The 16105-nt window shown below is 53.4% G+C and overlaps 1 protein-coding gene across 3 annotated transcripts in view; it reads right to left on the bottom strand.

Moving 5' to 3' along the window:
• Positions 1–50: 50 nt before the first annotated feature.
• Positions 51–16105, bottom strand: part of PLA2G3 (phospholipase A2 group III) — a 37870-nt gene continuing 21815 nt past the window's right edge. For 2 of the 3 annotated variants that reach the window (XM_090061823.1, XM_090061824.1), the window contains exons 4-10: positions 7089–7567; positions 6373–6505; positions 5538–5672; positions 3593–4176; positions 3148–3277; positions 2211–2345; positions 52–1116 (exon numbers count right to left, since the gene is read on the bottom strand). In XM_090061823.1, the coding sequence (XP_089917949.1) occupies positions 831–1116; positions 2211–2345; positions 3148–3277; positions 3593–4176; positions 5538–5672; positions 6373–6505; positions 7089–7428 (1743 nt within the window). In that variant the 5' untranslated portion in view covers positions 7429–7567 and the 3' untranslated portion in view covers positions 52–830. Of the gene's footprint in view, positions 1117–2210; positions 2346–3147; positions 3278–3592; positions 4177–5537; positions 5673–6372; positions 6506–7088; positions 8013–16105 lie in introns of those variants that run through there. The other variant, XM_090061821.1, reaches the window with a different exon arrangement.

Below are 16105 nucleotides of genomic sequence, written 5' to 3'. Positions count from 1 at the left end.
TGCAGTGTCAGGCTGCAAGGCCCCGAGAATAGGGGCAAGGTCATAAGGCTTACAAGACCATGCTGCAGTGCTATAAAAAGGGGGATAAAACATACCTGGCTATAAAGGTAGAAGGAGGCAGCAGGCTTATGCAGCAAGGCTGAATTCCAAAGACCTAGCTCAGAGGACCCCCCCTCTGGACACTCCTGCCCAGAGCCTCAGCTTCCTGACAGCCTTGGAGAGATTCAGCTGGGCCTTTGGACACTCCAGAGTTAGAGGTAGGGGAATGGCTACTGGTAGTGCAACCTCTGCAGGATATCAGATCCCGGGCAGGACAGAGACCTAGCCCTCGACCCCTATTACCTTTGGTGAACAGTGGCCTGACCTTGTGAGCGCCCTTGTGGAGGGGAGGTGTCCTTGCATCCAGCTGTGGCACATGCCTTTAGGGCACCCCTGCATACTGGGCTTCTACCCCAACACAGCCTCTCCCACAGAACTCGGGCTGCTTAACTTCTTGGGGGAAAAAAGGGGGAAAGGGGGAACACATGTGCCTCTTACACACAAGGATGCTGGGAGGAGGGGTTCTGCTATCCTGGGTTGGTACCAACCAGCATCATTCCCTCCTGCTTCCAGGACCACCCCAGCCCACAGCAGGGTAAGGACAAGAAGGGGACAGACACCTGTGCCATCTTGTCCTATCTCCCCAACTTTTGCTGTAGGGGGCTGGGGTTATCCCAGATCTCCATGTGATGATGCATACTGTCCAACCAGGGCTCAAGTCCAGCAGACTTTGCTCAAGGTCACTCTTTCTCTTGTCTCAGAGCCAAGTGATGCTAGTGCTGGCTGTGAAGTCAGTATGATGCACTATCTGTATGTGCCTGTGGATTTTCACATGCTGCGTCCACATGCTCTGAGGCTGCCTTGGCTCGGGGAAGCGAAGTACCAAGCTTTGCATTGCGTCTCTGCACTGCCCTGGCCAGCTGGAGACACTTGTTATAGAGCCTGACTGTTCCACCTTGTGCCTCCCATTCTTGCCGCTTGACTTTGACAGAGGCTGGGGGTTGTTGCCCCCATCTCTTCAGTGTGTTCTTCAGATGCCCTGCAGGCACAAGGACAGCCCGGCCATTGCCAACACAGCTGCCAGAGAGAACACAGAGCAGTTTACTTAGGGGGATGTCCACTAGCTGCTGCTCCCCCCACTTCCCTAACTTTGTACATAGTCCCTGCTATAGCTTTCTGCCCTGGAGCTAAGCTGGGGCAGTCACCCTACCTGGGGCTGAGGAGGCCAATGGGTGGGGGGCAGGGGAATCAACCATGTGTAGAGGCCTGCAGAGAGTTGAGGCCCAGTTCTTGCAGTCCTACCCTCCCCAGTCTGTCTTGGGCGGCCAAACCGAGGCCTTGGGGCCTTCCTGGTGTCCAGGACTCCCCAGAATCAGCCTTCCACACCACCCCCATTCAGACTATGCCCCATGGAGCAAGGACTGTGCCTTCTTCTAAGTCACATGTCAGCATCACCACTGCTAACAAGGGCTGTGAGCAGGGTTTGAATTACACTTGGACTATGAGGGTCTGCAAAAGAATTGGGCTGCCCATCATGATACCCTAATAAAACTGGAACCCCTCTCCCCCACGTTATGGTTTTTAAATCTTGCTGGGGGCTCTTGTCTCTTATGCAGGGGGCTCAACCTCCCTTCCTCTTTGGACTCCCCCCTAAGTTCCCCCATAATGCAAACCCTGGCTGTGATGCTGCTGGCACCTTGAAGAGGCAGAGGCCTGAGTGGGGGGTTCTGGGCCAGCAAAGGCTGTGGAACTGCAGTGTGCAGCTGGAAGTTGCTTCCAGCAAGCCACTGCCCCCAGCTCCAGTGGGGACGGGGTCCCTGGGTACACAAGAGCAGGACCTACTTTGTCCTCTCCCAGAGCACATGGTGGTCCTGTGCTGCCACCCAGTGGTGAGAGAACAACTATGCCCAGCCTTTGCTGTCTCCCTCAGCACCATGAAGGAATTGTCAAACAACAGTTAAAGCCTTGTAGCACCTGTCCTTGCAACCTGCTCTTGGGAAGCAAGCCCTGTTCTTGTGCTCAGCACCAGCCTGTGTGGCTTCCCCACCTCAAACCAGAGCTCAGCCCCTGGAGTGCCAAGTGAAGCACCTACTTCTCCTTCCCAGAGGTCCTAAGGTCTGACCTGGGCAGGAATCCCCCTCCTCTGTCCCCACAGCAGAGGCTGCACTCACTTGGGTTGCTGGTCCTCTCCAGCCATGCAGCCTGCAGGTGGCTCCAGCACGAAGCAGCCCATGGAGATGTAGTCAGACAGCACCAACTCCTCCACCTCGTTGGGACTCTGTATCCTACGCAGAAACCGTGCCAGCCTGCAAGAGAGAAGAATAACTAGCAACAGCACCATAATGCCCAGCGCGGGACAGAAGCATAGTGACAACACCAGAAATTGGCCAGCACCGCATCTCACCCCACATATCCCAGTAGGGACAGCAGATGCTCTGACGTCCTGCACACACCTCCATTTAGCAAGCAGTAGAGTAGGGTTGCTCAGGAAGGAGGGCACAGGCTTGAAGGTGGTGGGGGTGGGACTAGGCAGGGCTAGCCCCAGAATAACTGTCAGGTTTGAACCTTGTGCAGCTTGGGGACTGGTGCCACAGTGGGGCTGGGAATTTGCACTGCAAACTAAGGCTTCAGCTGTGCACATCCTCAGGCAGTATGGGCCCACCCATCTCTTGGGTAACATCCAGCACTGTGTCCAACTTCCCATCTACTCCTGCACTTGGTAAGAAACTGGTCTCCACACTCTGTCTCCCTGCTTAGGTCTCCCCAGCCCTCCTCAGTGCCACTGCCAGGCTGGCAGATCCCCTGTGAGAAGTGCCCTTGTGTCTTGCCTGACTGGGCAAGGCTGGATCCTATACACAGAAGGTTTCCTCCTCGGCAGCTCTAGACACTTCTAGCTTGTCTTTTCTGCATCTTGCCCTGGAGATCAGGGATTCATTGGTCCTGCTCCATGCAGAGTTGGAGGAAGGCACATCCCAGCCCTGTGCCCTTGCTTCCTTCCCATCAGAATCAGGCTGAGTAATGCCTGCCTACACAAGGGGCACCTTGTGCAACAAATGTCCCAGTGTTTGCAAAAAAACAAGGCCCAGCGCCTGCAGAAGCAGGACTGACCTGCGGGTGCAGTTACAGTGGAACAGAGTCCGGAAGTCGAGGTTGTGCAGCTGATACTTAAGTTCATTGGGCGCAATCTTGTGCTCGCATTGGTCAAGGCGCTGGTAGCACCTGCAGCTCCTTGATGTACCTGGTAAAAGAGAGAGGAGGCAATATGCTGAAAGCAGCTGAGACATGTTATGTCTCATCCCCAAGGAATCACAGGACCAGAAGCGGTGTACATGCCCTTGACCACACACTGGACACTATGCCAATGCCATGGGCACAAGCTGGTTACCAGACATGCATCACAGGTAGTCTCTAGGAGCATCTATGCAGGGCATACTGTGTGTCTGCTGTCCTTGAGAACTAGCAAAGCACCTTTGCCGACTGCTCCGGGCCACCAGCACTGCACCTTTGCCTCCCCCTTCTCCCCCCAGCCCCATTCCTCTTTGTAGTCACTCACTCAGGTGGTGCTGTTTGTCCTGATGTGGTACAGGGATTCCCCTGTGTGTTTCCAAGGCTGGAGGGGGAATCACTCCCTGCTTCACAGAGTTGGTCCTTTGGGCAGAGTATGCTGGACCCCTGGTTTGGTGCTGTACCATCTGCTGCTCCACATGGTACCTTCCTGTGGACAGGTGTTCTTTCCCTGTCATGGTGCCCTGCTCCAATGAGGTACTTGTAACAAGTGTATCTGGTTTTTGCCTCACTGATGCTGGGACATGCCCTAATGTGGGTGAGACTCTGCTCTTGTTAGGAGTAGGGCGCAGTGTGTCCGGCCTCCTGGGCAGCAAGGGTGTCACGGGCTTCTGGTCCTTCCTGTGGCTCTGCAAACTTTGGATGCCGTCACCATGTTTCATGGTCCTAGCAGAGCTTTTCCCCATCTGCTTTTTGTGCTTCCTGTGCTTCTTGTCCAGCCTGGAGGGCTTCTTGCCTTTGTCTGGGGAAGGAGGGTATGTAGGGCTGCCTGTCTTCCCCAAGGCAGGGTCATAGTGGTACTGGCCTTGCTCCATTACCCGTGCCAGAGGCACCAGGCCATAGCGCTTACACCTGAGGAATCAGAGAGGATGTGAGATAACATAAGCCCTGGCTCCCTACTCCCCACACCCTACGCAGGCACCCCTAAGGACACGGTACTGTTCCCAGGGGTCCCCCTCAGGTACATACACACCTGCTTCTCCCAGTGCCAACTGGCTCTGCTGGGGAGCTCCCAGTAGCTGCACCTGCTGCACTGCTTTCCCAGCATGTGGCAGCACTTTTTTTGGTGTAATGCAAAATGACTGTTAGAGGCTGGCTTGCTCTGCCTTGCCCTCCTAGCCGCACCACCCACAGCAGCCAATCAGAGAGAGTGGCAAAATGATATGCTTTGCTGGCAGCTGGCCAGCCTACTCCAGCCACAACAATTCCTCACCACACCAGGCAATGGAGCCACACGGCCTTCGCTAATGCTGGGCCTTTACAGAGCCAGTCTCTTGACCTTGGGGCTGCAGAGCAAGGGAGCCAAAGCACTGGATTAGCCCCAGGTGGGGGATGGGGATGGGCAGTCCATGCCCAACAGGAGAGACGGTAGCAGCCTGCTTGGGAGGCTGCACAAAGTGGTACCACAATGGTCTTGTGGGGTCTGCAGGGACAAGCTGAGCACTGGGCATTGGTGGGACTGTAGAAAAGCCCACCAAGGACAGCTGACCTCCACCACTGAGCCTCTTCCCCCTCTGCTTCTGGGGTCCTGCCTTGCCCTCTTCTATTTTGGTCACTACAAAGGACAACGTGCCCCACCCATCACCATAGTCCAGGGCCACGTTCTGGGCTGCTCTGGCCTTAGTCCTCCACAGCCTGAGTCAGAGGTAGTTTGGCCAAAGTCCCACTACATTTCTGGAGCTCATATCAAGCCAGCACCTTAAGTACGAGGACCTTTATTCTCACCTGAGTCCCTGAGTAGGGTGGGGCATCTTGGCTGAGGAACAGGAAAGTGCCCATCTCTGTTTAGCCCACTGCCCACTGGGCGCAACCTGACTCTGCCTGGTCCTGCATGAGCTCTCAAGGACCCAGTTGGTTAGGAATTTCTCACTCACTGCGTTCAGCCTGCATTTCATGGGGGTCTCCCAGGCAGTCAGTCCCTTAGGGGCACACAGGTGTTTTCCATGCCCTGGCAGTCAGAGACAGTCATTTCTGCCCTCAGGACATTCACAACTCTTCTGCCGATGATAAGGGTAATGACAAGCTGGAGAGACACCCAGCCTGCACTGTACAGAGCAGGCACAATGGGTGAATTGGTGGTGGGATGAACTTGATCTGGGAAAATTGGTGCCTGGCAAAGCTATAGCCTATCCTAACCTGTTAGTTCTTAGCTCAGGAAGCCCTGCAATAAGGTGAGTTCAGGTCACTGTTCTGGCCCTGGGATGGGTACTCACCCTCCCCACCAGTGCCACTCCATGCACTCTTCACTTTGCTCCAGCACAAAGCATGGGATTTCCAGCAGGTTGAAGAAGGTGATGCCAATGATGTTGGAGATGGTGTCATTCAGATCCAGTAAGCACTGCTTGAACCTGCAATCAGCCAGGTATGTCAAGCACATAGCGCACATGGCAATGTGACTAACAGAGGGAAGCAACCAGGACTTGGACAGCTAGGAAGGAAGGGATGGGCTGGCTCTAAGAAGAGGGAGCAGAGAGGAAGGCTGCCACAGAGGGGGGTTGATGAGCATACCCTGATCCTGGCCTCCAGTGACAAACCCCGCAGGTCAGGGATAAAGCTTCTTAGCAGATCTCCCTGGCAGGGACTGCAGCACTTCGGCACCCTCACAGCACAGGCCCAAGTGCTGGAGGAGAAGGGATGAATAACGAACAAGCGGGGCCTGGTAGTCCTGCTTTGACGGCAGCTGCCTTCAAGGGAGCAGGGACTGCTGAGTCATTTCCATTGACTTTCTGCTGGTCTCTGTCTCTGGCACAACAGAGGGGTAGGAATCACCTGTCCTTTGGAAATGCCACATGTGGCAGGAAGGGCTGAGCTACTGAGGGATCCCAGGCATTTCCAGGCTTCCCTTGACCCACCCCAGCTCTGTTGATGCCCCTCAGTCCTAGCCCATAGCCCAGCTATTCCAGCCCTGGGCATCTCCTGAGCCTAAGTGACAATGCTGGTACCCTGGCACACTATGGGATTTGGGATGTGGTGGAGCTGACAAAACCAGGCTCCTCTACCCCTAGCCAGGCCCCTGGGCCATGCTGCCCTGTGATCAGCTCTACTCACCTGGCATCACAGTCACAGTGGGAGATGGTGTGCAGACGGTAATTGCGGATGCCATAGTTGTACTCCAGGGCAGTGATCTGCTCTGCACATTGGTCGTGTTCTCGGCAGCACAAGTCTGGGCCTTGAAAGATTCCTTCAGGGGAGGGATGGGCAGGTCAGAAAGGCTGATACAGCACTCCTGTAACAAAGCAGGGTGGCACCTGCAGAAGCACCCTGCCTTTGTTGCTTCCCCAAAGCAGCAATGGCTGGAGGGAATGTGGACTTTTTTTTGCTCTCGCCCTCCCAGTAGGAGTTTCATGAGATCTGTCACTCTCACATGTAGGCATTGCAGTTCCTGAAACTTCAACACTGCCAACACATCAGTAACACCCGGCATGAGGACAACAGCAATAAGGACGCTGGTGACCCTGATGACACCATACACAGTAAGGCGGGGAGCCCTGGAAGCTCTAGAAAAGGGTGATGCCCTATTCCAAAGCCCTTCAGTTTCTCAGATATCTTGGACCTGCTCCAAGTTCACCAATATGTATTGGGGCCACAGAGCCCGGGATGGGAATAAATTGAGGCCACCATTAAGACAAATTCAGAGGCTTTCAGCCTGGAAACACCAGCTTCCTTTTGCTCAGAGCCTTGGGATCCAGCTTTGCTGGCTCAGTCCTAGGGGAGATGGAGGCACTGGGAGCTGCACCAAAAACTTCTGGGGTTTAGATTCTTACCTAACTCAGTGAAGTTCTTTGCTGAGTCCCCAGCTCCACACCACAGTGTCCCTGGCATTGTCCAGCCCCGCCGGCTCCTCCGGTGCCTAACCTTCTCTGGGGGTGGTTCTGCCCTCTTTTCCATGAGTGCTCTCCTTATTCTGGGTCCACCTGCTCCCACGGTTTCAATCCTGGTGCAAGCATTCCTCTGTTTGTCTAGGGCATCCAAGTCCCGCTGAAGTGCTGGGCTCCAAGAGCTGCCAGCAAAGTCGTTCTGTAGATGCTGGGCACAGAAGTCCTGGTACAGATGTGTTACTGAGGCCTCTTCCTGGATGGAGCATGCCAGTAGGTGCCTGTTCATGTCCCATGTGCTCTGGAAGAGCACTAAGTCTTCAGAGCTCTGGCTAAGGAAACTCAGATATCTGGTGCCAGCAGCCCCTGTGCTCCCCAAAACCTCGTGATAGCAAAAGGTACTGGTCCTGCTGAGGGACCCTGGAGAGCTGCAGGTACATGGGGCAGCCAGAGAAAAAATCAGCACCCTAAAGAACAGCCACAGGGAGCAGTACATCAGCCACATCGGATCCAGTCTCTCACCCTCCCAGCCTCATCCAGCTTATCAGCCAACCACAAAGCCCCCTGAACTCCTTCCAGCCTTAGACTACGGCCCTGGCAGGAAGAGCAGCCGGAAGGGAGGAGGGGGCAGCACTCAGCAGGAATGAATGAAACTCCCTCCCTCAGTTGGGCTTGTAGGAGGAAGCATAAGCGTGAGCTGATGTGTAAGGAGGGTCTGGCTGGGTAGCTGGGAGCTGATTGGCACCTGCAGGATGCCGGCTCCAGGCCACTCCCTCCTGCTAGCTTGCTTCCTGCAGCCCTCAGCCTGGCACAGGGCGTGCGCACACTGCGCACTGGGGAATCGCCTGCCAAAGGTTTCCCTCTGTCAGGGAAACAAGGCAGGGGAAATACCACAAACATGGCAGGGAGGTGCCTTACAAATGACTTTGTGCAGTGCAGGGTGCACCCGTTTCTAATTGCAGACAGGCCTCCCTACAAGAGCCTCATAGCTCACTGGCCAGCTTCCAGTGGGAGGATCTCGGCTACACACATGGAAATGGGAGACTCGTCCCTAGCTTGCTCCTATGGCCTTACGGCTGAGGACAAGCGAAACTGGGGGGCATCTGAACCCCAAGCCTCCAGGCTTGGGCCTGCACATAGGATGCCTGCCAAAGAATTTGGAAGTATCTGAAGTCCCGGGTGGGGGTGGGGGATACTTGCTGGTAGTAGGGCGACATATGCTTCTTGGATGATTCAAACAGATGTGGACCTAATCTGGTTAATTTGACCTGACAAAAAAAAATCCTTTAAAAAAAAAACAAAAACAGGGAAAAGACCTGCCCTGGGCTGTTTCTGAGGGATGACTGCACACCATGTTTTGCTTGTCCTATCTGTTTAGTCAAATGAACAGTTTTGTCCCATTTTCAGAACCCTCCATTCTCCAGCCAGGAGGCATGAAAGAGGCTTTGCTGGTCTCGGGCACTTGGAGACCAGGGGAGGAGCACAGTGACCTGGTTTGCGACTCTACATCAGTGTAATGACACTGGTTTGCCCTGAAATAACCCAGGAGCAGGGGCACCGTCCTGGAGCACAGGGGAAGGGATCCTGCCCATGGACCCAGTCCCCAGGAGTGCAGAGGGAGAAGAGTTAGGTCAGGGGTTTTCAACCTTTTATTAATAAGTGTACTCCCAGTGGCCCCTTTTTAATAAGTGTACCCCTGGGATGGGGGTGGCAAGTGTCCGGACGCAGAGCAGGGGTGTGGCGAGCGGCGGAGCTGCAGCAGTGCAGAGTCTGTGCGGCCCTGCTCTCGCCCCACCTGGCCTGCTCCTGGGAGGCAGCGGCAGGGGGTGGCAGCACTCTGTCCCTGCCTGCTCCCCCATACCCCCTGGGACCTTTCAAAGTACCCCCAGGGCCTGAGCTAGGTAAACAGGAGGACGTGTGCAGAGATAGGGAGCCCCTGCCTGGAGCTGCCTGGCTGTGCTTATGCAGGTGGAGTGCCCTCTGCTCCTTGCTGTGGAATGGATGAGCGGGGAGATGTGGCTCCATGTGTACAGCCAATCAGCCCTGGCCACTGCCTTTGTGGTAGGAGAGTAAAAATAAAGCAGCAGCTGATCTTGCCACACAGTGAGGCTACCCTGGGCATGGAGCTTCCTGGCTACTCTGTAGGCAGTCCTGTGCTGAACAGAGGCCAGGAGCAGCCAGGAAGCTCCAGGGCTTTGGTGATCTTGTGGCTGCCTATAAATTCATCAGGGGAGGGCAGCAAGGAATAGGAGATGCTCTATTTACTAACCCTCCTCCCCCTCACCCCCCCGAATAACTAGGAACAATAGCCACAAATTGACGGAGAGCAGATTTAGGTTGGACATAGGAAAGAACTTCACAGTAAAGGTTCCCAGGATCTGGATCGGGCTCCCAAGGGAGGTGGTGCTCTCCCCTACCCTGGGGGTCTTCAAGAGGAGACTGGACAAGCACCTAGCTGGGGTCATCTGACCCCAGCGCTCTTTCCTGTCTCGGGCAGGGGGTCGGACTCGATGACCTACTGAGGTCTCTTCCAACCCTAACATCTATGAATCTATGGAGATGGCCCTTGCTCAGAGGGCCTGTTTCCTATTCCACTCTCCCCTGAGGATTGCAGTACCTGCACTTTACACACACATGTAACAACAGTTCATCCAGTTTGATGCCCTGTGCATGGCTCCTCTACCCAGAACTGTGGCAGCAACAGACTGGATGTAAGAGCCTCCAGACACAGAGAGTTTGGCTGGGGGTGGAGAGGACAGAATTCAAGACCACTTCCCTATTGGACAAGTTCTAATGATCTCTAGCACTTGCTGCTTCAAAACTTCTCAGCATACTTTGCAAACTGGCCTTTTGCTGGTACTGAATTGCAGCCACCTCTGGAATGCTGTGCCTTTTAACAGTGCACTGCATCATCACAGCAGTTTAGACCAGCAACTAATGGAGAGCCCAATGTCTTACTGGGTGATAAAGGGCAAATGTTAAGAAGGCAGAAAACAGCTGGGGATAACATTATACAGGAGCATGCTCAGGGGTCAGAGCATGGTGGCAAGAGGTCATGCACAGCTGTAACACTGGCTGTCCCTTTGATGCTCAAAGTCTTCACTTATCCCAGGGATGCTTGGCATTTATGTAGTGCTTTTCATCTGGAGTCCTGAGTCTGGATAGTCATGGGACTCAAGAACAGTCTGTTTGCAACCTTTCTGTATAATAAATGCCTTTATTCCCATAAGGGTCACTGTTGTGACACTGCACCCATGGCTGAACACTTGGAGGCTCGCCAGAGTGTTCTCCTCAGCAAGCCAAAGCTCACCTAGCACCCCACAGCAGGCAGCTACACACAATGGATTACAGCAGCGGGATCCTCCTAGAGGTCCTAGAGGCCCTGAGCCTCTAGGGATAGTATGGGTTTTCACTAGCTTCATTAACCTTCTGCCCTTGACAGTCAACAGCATCTCTGTTTGATGCTGCTTCCTTGTAACTGCTCCTTCCTTCCTGGATCCAGCAGGAGAGAAGTAAAAAGGTTATCACAGAATAGGTACCACACTGTCTCCAGGTGCCCAGGAGGAGTAACTACAAAATCATCCCTTCTGCCCATGTGTATGAGGATCTCACTGGTCTAATGGGGGGAGGGGGGTGACAGGGCTGCCAAATATCAAACATGATGCTTAGTACTTGACATCATGAGCTTCTGCAAAGCTAGCTGGTCCTAAACATACGATCTAAAAACAAAAGACACTAAATGAGAGCAGACAGATGAATGGGAGCATACAAGCAAACAATGAAGCACAGTGCTTGTTGGCAAGGCATCAGTTGCCTAAACATGTTTTGCAGGCAAAACAAGGAAGGGGAGGGTTAAGGACCTAAACAAATGCAAAAAACGTTTGCCCAGGAGGCTGCACAGAAACACGGAGCCAGGTAAACATCTAGCCTCCTCTAACCCACTCAGCACTGACTTGGCTATGTCTCAGCACCCTGCCCAGAACACAGGGTGGGCAATCCAGCAGGAGTGGACAGCACTCAGACGACTAGCAAATAAAAATCTATGGTGAACTATAACAGTCCTCCCAGAAGCACTACTGTATTCTGAGCCATCTTGAAACAGACAGTTTACCTCTAGGCTGGGGTGACACCCTACACTGTTCCACCAGTGCTCCACAGTCCACTTGCATTTTATGTGCTGCTCCAGCTGATTTGGAGAACCTCAGTGAATGTACTGAGCCATGGAAAGAGGCCTGCTGGTGCCAGAGCCATGAGGCATCAATCCAGCCGGGCTTTGTCAGGGTTCAGAATGCCCCCTCCGCCAGCCAGTGCCAGCCCTCCAGGTTGCTGGGAACACGGCTGGTGCAAGGCTGTGAAGAGGTTTGTTCTCAGCATTTCTCATTCTGAGGTTTGTAAAAATTCCTGCAAGTTCCTGAGTTCTAGGGAAGTTGCCTGTTTTACCAGTCACTGTACTTGCCCAAGAGCTGTGAAACCAAGCAAGGAGAGGATTCCTCTTTAGCCAGGACTATGCACTGAAACATTAGATAAAGCATGAGTCACAACTTCAGAAGTCGATCAGTGATCCAAGGTCTCACCACAGAGATGGGGCTGCAGTTCCAACCTGGCTTTTCCCAGACTACACCCTGCTCACACCTCCAAGGACAGATCTATGTCTAGATTACTGAATGGAAGCCACCGCTTGAAGGAGGAGAGGTGGTATGGTGGTGGGAGGGAAGAGAGCTCTGAAAGCAGGGGTGTTGAAGCCACAATGGTCTAGAAGCAGGGAGCACGTGGGTACAGTTGCATGTGCAGTAGGATAGTTAGTCAGGCCTCTGGTGCACAGTTGTGTTATCCCTGGTATATATATGGGAGGGTGAGGCTTATCATCTCCTCACACCAGAACTGCATGGGAGATTGGATTTAACATGCAGTCCTGAAGGCAACACCCCAACAGAGCCTTCCCCCCACCAAGTGCAATGCTGGGACACTGGATTCAGCACTCATCACAAAAGAGCTGGGGATGGGTGGGGGGCAGGGGGCAGGGCTCAGGGACCAGAAGAGGAGGGCAGCCGCACTCCCAGAGCTCTGGGAACATAGGGAGAGGTGAGTGCCACCCTGGGCCCTGCCACACGTACCTGGCCTGGCCTGAGCAGGACACTGCTGGCATGGGGCTGGAGCCTCACTGTCCCTTGCACAGGTAAAGGTTCCTTGTTACAGTCTCCTTTCTGTAAATTTTGATTATTACTGATGGAAATATGTTCCATCTTTCTTGTGTGAGGTTAAATCTCTGTTTATCTTCAAATTCTGCCAAGCCTAAATATAGCACAGTTGCACACAGCCCTACTGCACACTAGCCCTGTAACACCAGGATGCTCACAGACCCTGGCCACACACCAACCCTGTAACAACAGCCTCACAAACCCCACGCCAAAGAGACAAATGAGTTGTTACAATGCCATCACAGACACCATCTATAGAACCCTAACACCTCGCCCTCCCCACAACATAAACGCACAATACCTTCACAGGAAATTTCTGACTATATTCTCAAGACAGCAACACCCTCACAAAGAAGATCATTGCCCCAAACAGAAGAATTCCTTAACAAACAACACAACATGCCTTTACTTACCCTCAATATACAACATGCTCCCAGCCACCACCGAGCACTCACAGACAGCCCTGTAATACCATCAGCTTCCCATTCAGCCTCAGCACCATGCAACTCATTGTGGCAGGCACTCCTTATGGCTTGGCGAGTGCAAGGGGATTGCCCACGCACCTCTCAGTTACTTCTTTGACAGACTCGTCAGTGATGAAAGAACAGAATAATTTAAAGCAGGTATGAGTTATTGATTTATGGATATTTGCTTTTTATATTTTGACATTATTTTTATGAAGTTTTAGCAGTATATTGTCATTACTAATGTGTCGGCCCTCCACATCCCTAATTTTGTACAATCCTGAAAATATAAATTGATAAAAATTGAAATAAATGCTTAAAAACAAAGATAGATTTTAGCTGTTAAAATTATAAAAACATAGAAATCAAATTCTACTATGCCTAGCTATACTTACAGGGTTAATCTGTGACGGGCCTTTTGAAGGTGCTAGTCTTACATAATTGGTGTGTGTTTAAGGTGTGTGTAGTGTGGTACTGTGTGGTGGGGGTGTTTAAGGTGGTGGTATGATGAGGATATTTGGAAGGTGATGGTGTTAAACATACAGGGCATCTTTACATGTGTTCCAGAGAGGAGGAAGGGGGGCGCTTTAATAGGATCAGCTTGTGGGAGTGTCACATTCTTGTTTGAATAGTTTTAGGTAAAGCGCCCTTGCCTCCGTTTTGAAATGTAGGGACGCTGAATACATATGACGTAGAGGCTGCTGGAGCTTGCTGATTAGCACAGTCCAGCAGACTCAGTTAATTAGCACGACTTGGAGCAGGTGTCGCAAGCACATGTATAGGTGCCCATAGTGCATGGCAGGGACGTTTAAAGGATGTCACCATGTGGTGGGGTGTTTGGAGTGCAGTGATGTTGTCTGGAGGATTCAGTTTGTCAGGATGTGGTTGGTAGGATGTGGTTCAAGTGCCTTTGTGTTGAGTAGCCACAGGAGCTCTTCAGGCTGGGTCCCTGGACATGTGCAGGGGCAGCTGCTCTGTGTTCAATGAGCTGGTTCAATGATGTGGCACTTGGGAATATTTCCTAACACTGCTGATAAGGGAGCAGATAATGAAGGTACAAGGCTGGTTCCTGCAGTATGGAAATATGCAGTCATATTGGGTAGGAAATAGACTGGCTATCTGTTCCCAGGACATGGATGAGTACAGTGTCCCCCTAAAGCAGAGGGACATAGGGAGTTTTGCCGAGCTGTCGCAGGCTGGGTCAGCACCCGCTCCCCCTGTGCAACAGCTCACCAAATCTCCCCATATGGGATGAGGCTGCAGGTGGGTGGGGAGCAGTGTTTGGGAGCAGGACCAGCAAGTGAAGCTGGGATCACAGGATGGGGTCATGGGCAGTGACAGATGGGTCCAGGGCCAGGGTAGAGATGCTGCCTGCATGTCCCTGCAGTGGGAGCTGGTTCAGTGGACAGGGGTGTGCAGGGAGCAGAGTGTGGCTCTACCTTACGCCCTGCCCTGCACTGTCATTGCCCCAAGATCCCAGCCCCAGACACAGCTCCACACCCACCTGCAGCCCCAGCCCATTCACCCGGCTTCACACCCTGACTGCACAGGTCCCGACCAGTCTCCATGGAGACCCTGAGATCATAGGGCAGAGACAGCACAGGGCCAGGGCAGAGACATGATCCACTCTCTGCACATCCATGCCCACAGAACCGGTGCCCGTTGTAAGGGTGTGCACGCAGCAAATCGCAGCCCTGCCCTGGCCCCAGCCCTGCACTGTCACCACCCCTAGATCCCTGGTTCTCCCTGGCCCTGCTGCTCCCAGATGCCTCTCCCTGCTGGCCTGCATATGGCTCCATCCCAGCCACCTGACCGAGCACCTGTTCACACAGGTCGCACTCCTGGTGGTAGGTGTGGGGTGGATGGGCCGGGTGCCCAGGCAGCAAGACTGGGTCAGTGGCTGTGGTAGCCAGAAGCTGCCGGGAAATGGAATCTGGCCACCATGCTGCCCGAACCCCGGGGGTGGTGGGACCAGCCACATGCACCATGGCCCGGGCTTCCCCCCACACCTGGGCCAGGCAGGACTGAGGGTTCCACTGTGGCACAGACAAAATCCCTCTGCGGGCTGGATATGGCCCATGGGACATATTTTGCACAGCCCTGCTCTAGGACCATCATCTATGCTGGGCTTTGAGGCTCTACTATCATACTCAGTGTCCAGGACGAGTGGTTGTTCCTTAAGGAAACGATACTCAGGGCCCAAGGGGAGTCCATCCCAACAAGAAGCAAGAGGGGCAAGAGTGCCCGAAAGCCCCCTGGCTTACCAAGGACATCTGGGAATGCCTGCTTACCAAAAAGGCGGCATACACCCAGTGGAAGAGGGGTGCTATTTCCAAAGAGGAGTATAAGTCCTCTGTTTGGACCTGTAGGGGGGCTGTCAGGATGCTAAGGTGGACATAGAGCTAGGACTAGCGTCCAAGATCAAGGATAATAAAAAGTCCTTTTTCAAATATATAGGGAGGATGAAGAAGGCACTGGGTAATGTGAGGCCCCTGCAAAGTACGCTGGGCAATCTGGTGGTTGCGCAAGAGGAGAAAGCGGAACACTTTAACCAATTCTTCATGTCCATTTTCTTGTGCAGGGACCGGGACTTCCCCACTGTGATGCCAGATGGACTCGAGGGGAACGCCTCCAGACCTCAGGCTGGGGAGGACTGGGTTAGAGAGCTTCTGGAGGGGCTGGACGTGTTCAAGTCAGCGGGTCCAGATGCTCTCCACCCCAGGGTGTTGAGGGAGCTAGCTGGGGTTATTGCAGGGCCCTTGGCATGGCTTTACAAGTGCTCGTGGTGCTCGGGCCAGGTGCCAGATGACTGGAAGATAGCTAACATGGTCCCCATCTTCAAAAAAAGGGAAGAGAGAGGACCTGGGCAACTATAGGCCTGTCAGTCTTACCTTTATCCTTGGGAAACTCTTTGAGAAAATCCTCAAGGAGCACATCTGTGATGGGCCAGCTTCAGGGATGATGCTCAAGGGCAACCAGCACAGTTTCATTAGGGGCAGGTCATGTCAGACCAACCTGATTCCCTTTTATGATCAGGTCACAAAGACAATGGATGCAGGTGTCGCCGTGGACGTAGTCTTTCTAGACTTCAGCAAGGCCCTTGACACTGTCTCCCACCCCATCCTCATTAAAAACTAGGTGACTGTGGCATTGATGCCTACACAGTCAGTTGGACTGCAGATTGGCTCAAGGGTCATACTCAGAGGGTGGTGGTGGATGAGTCATATTCAACCTGGGGGGAAGTGGGTAGCGGAGTCCCCCAGGGCTCAGTCCTTGGGCCTGCGCTGTTCGATTTCTTCATCAG

Source organism: Crocodylus siamensis, chromosome 9 (assembly GCF_052110815.1).
Source record: "Crocodylus siamensis isolate JL-2025a chromosome 9, ASM5211081v1, whole genome shotgun sequence".
NCBI classification, from domain to species: domain Eukaryota; kingdom Metazoa; phylum Chordata; order Crocodylia; family Crocodylidae; genus Crocodylus; species Crocodylus siamensis.
This window is presented reverse-complemented; position numbering and strand designations above follow the sequence as displayed.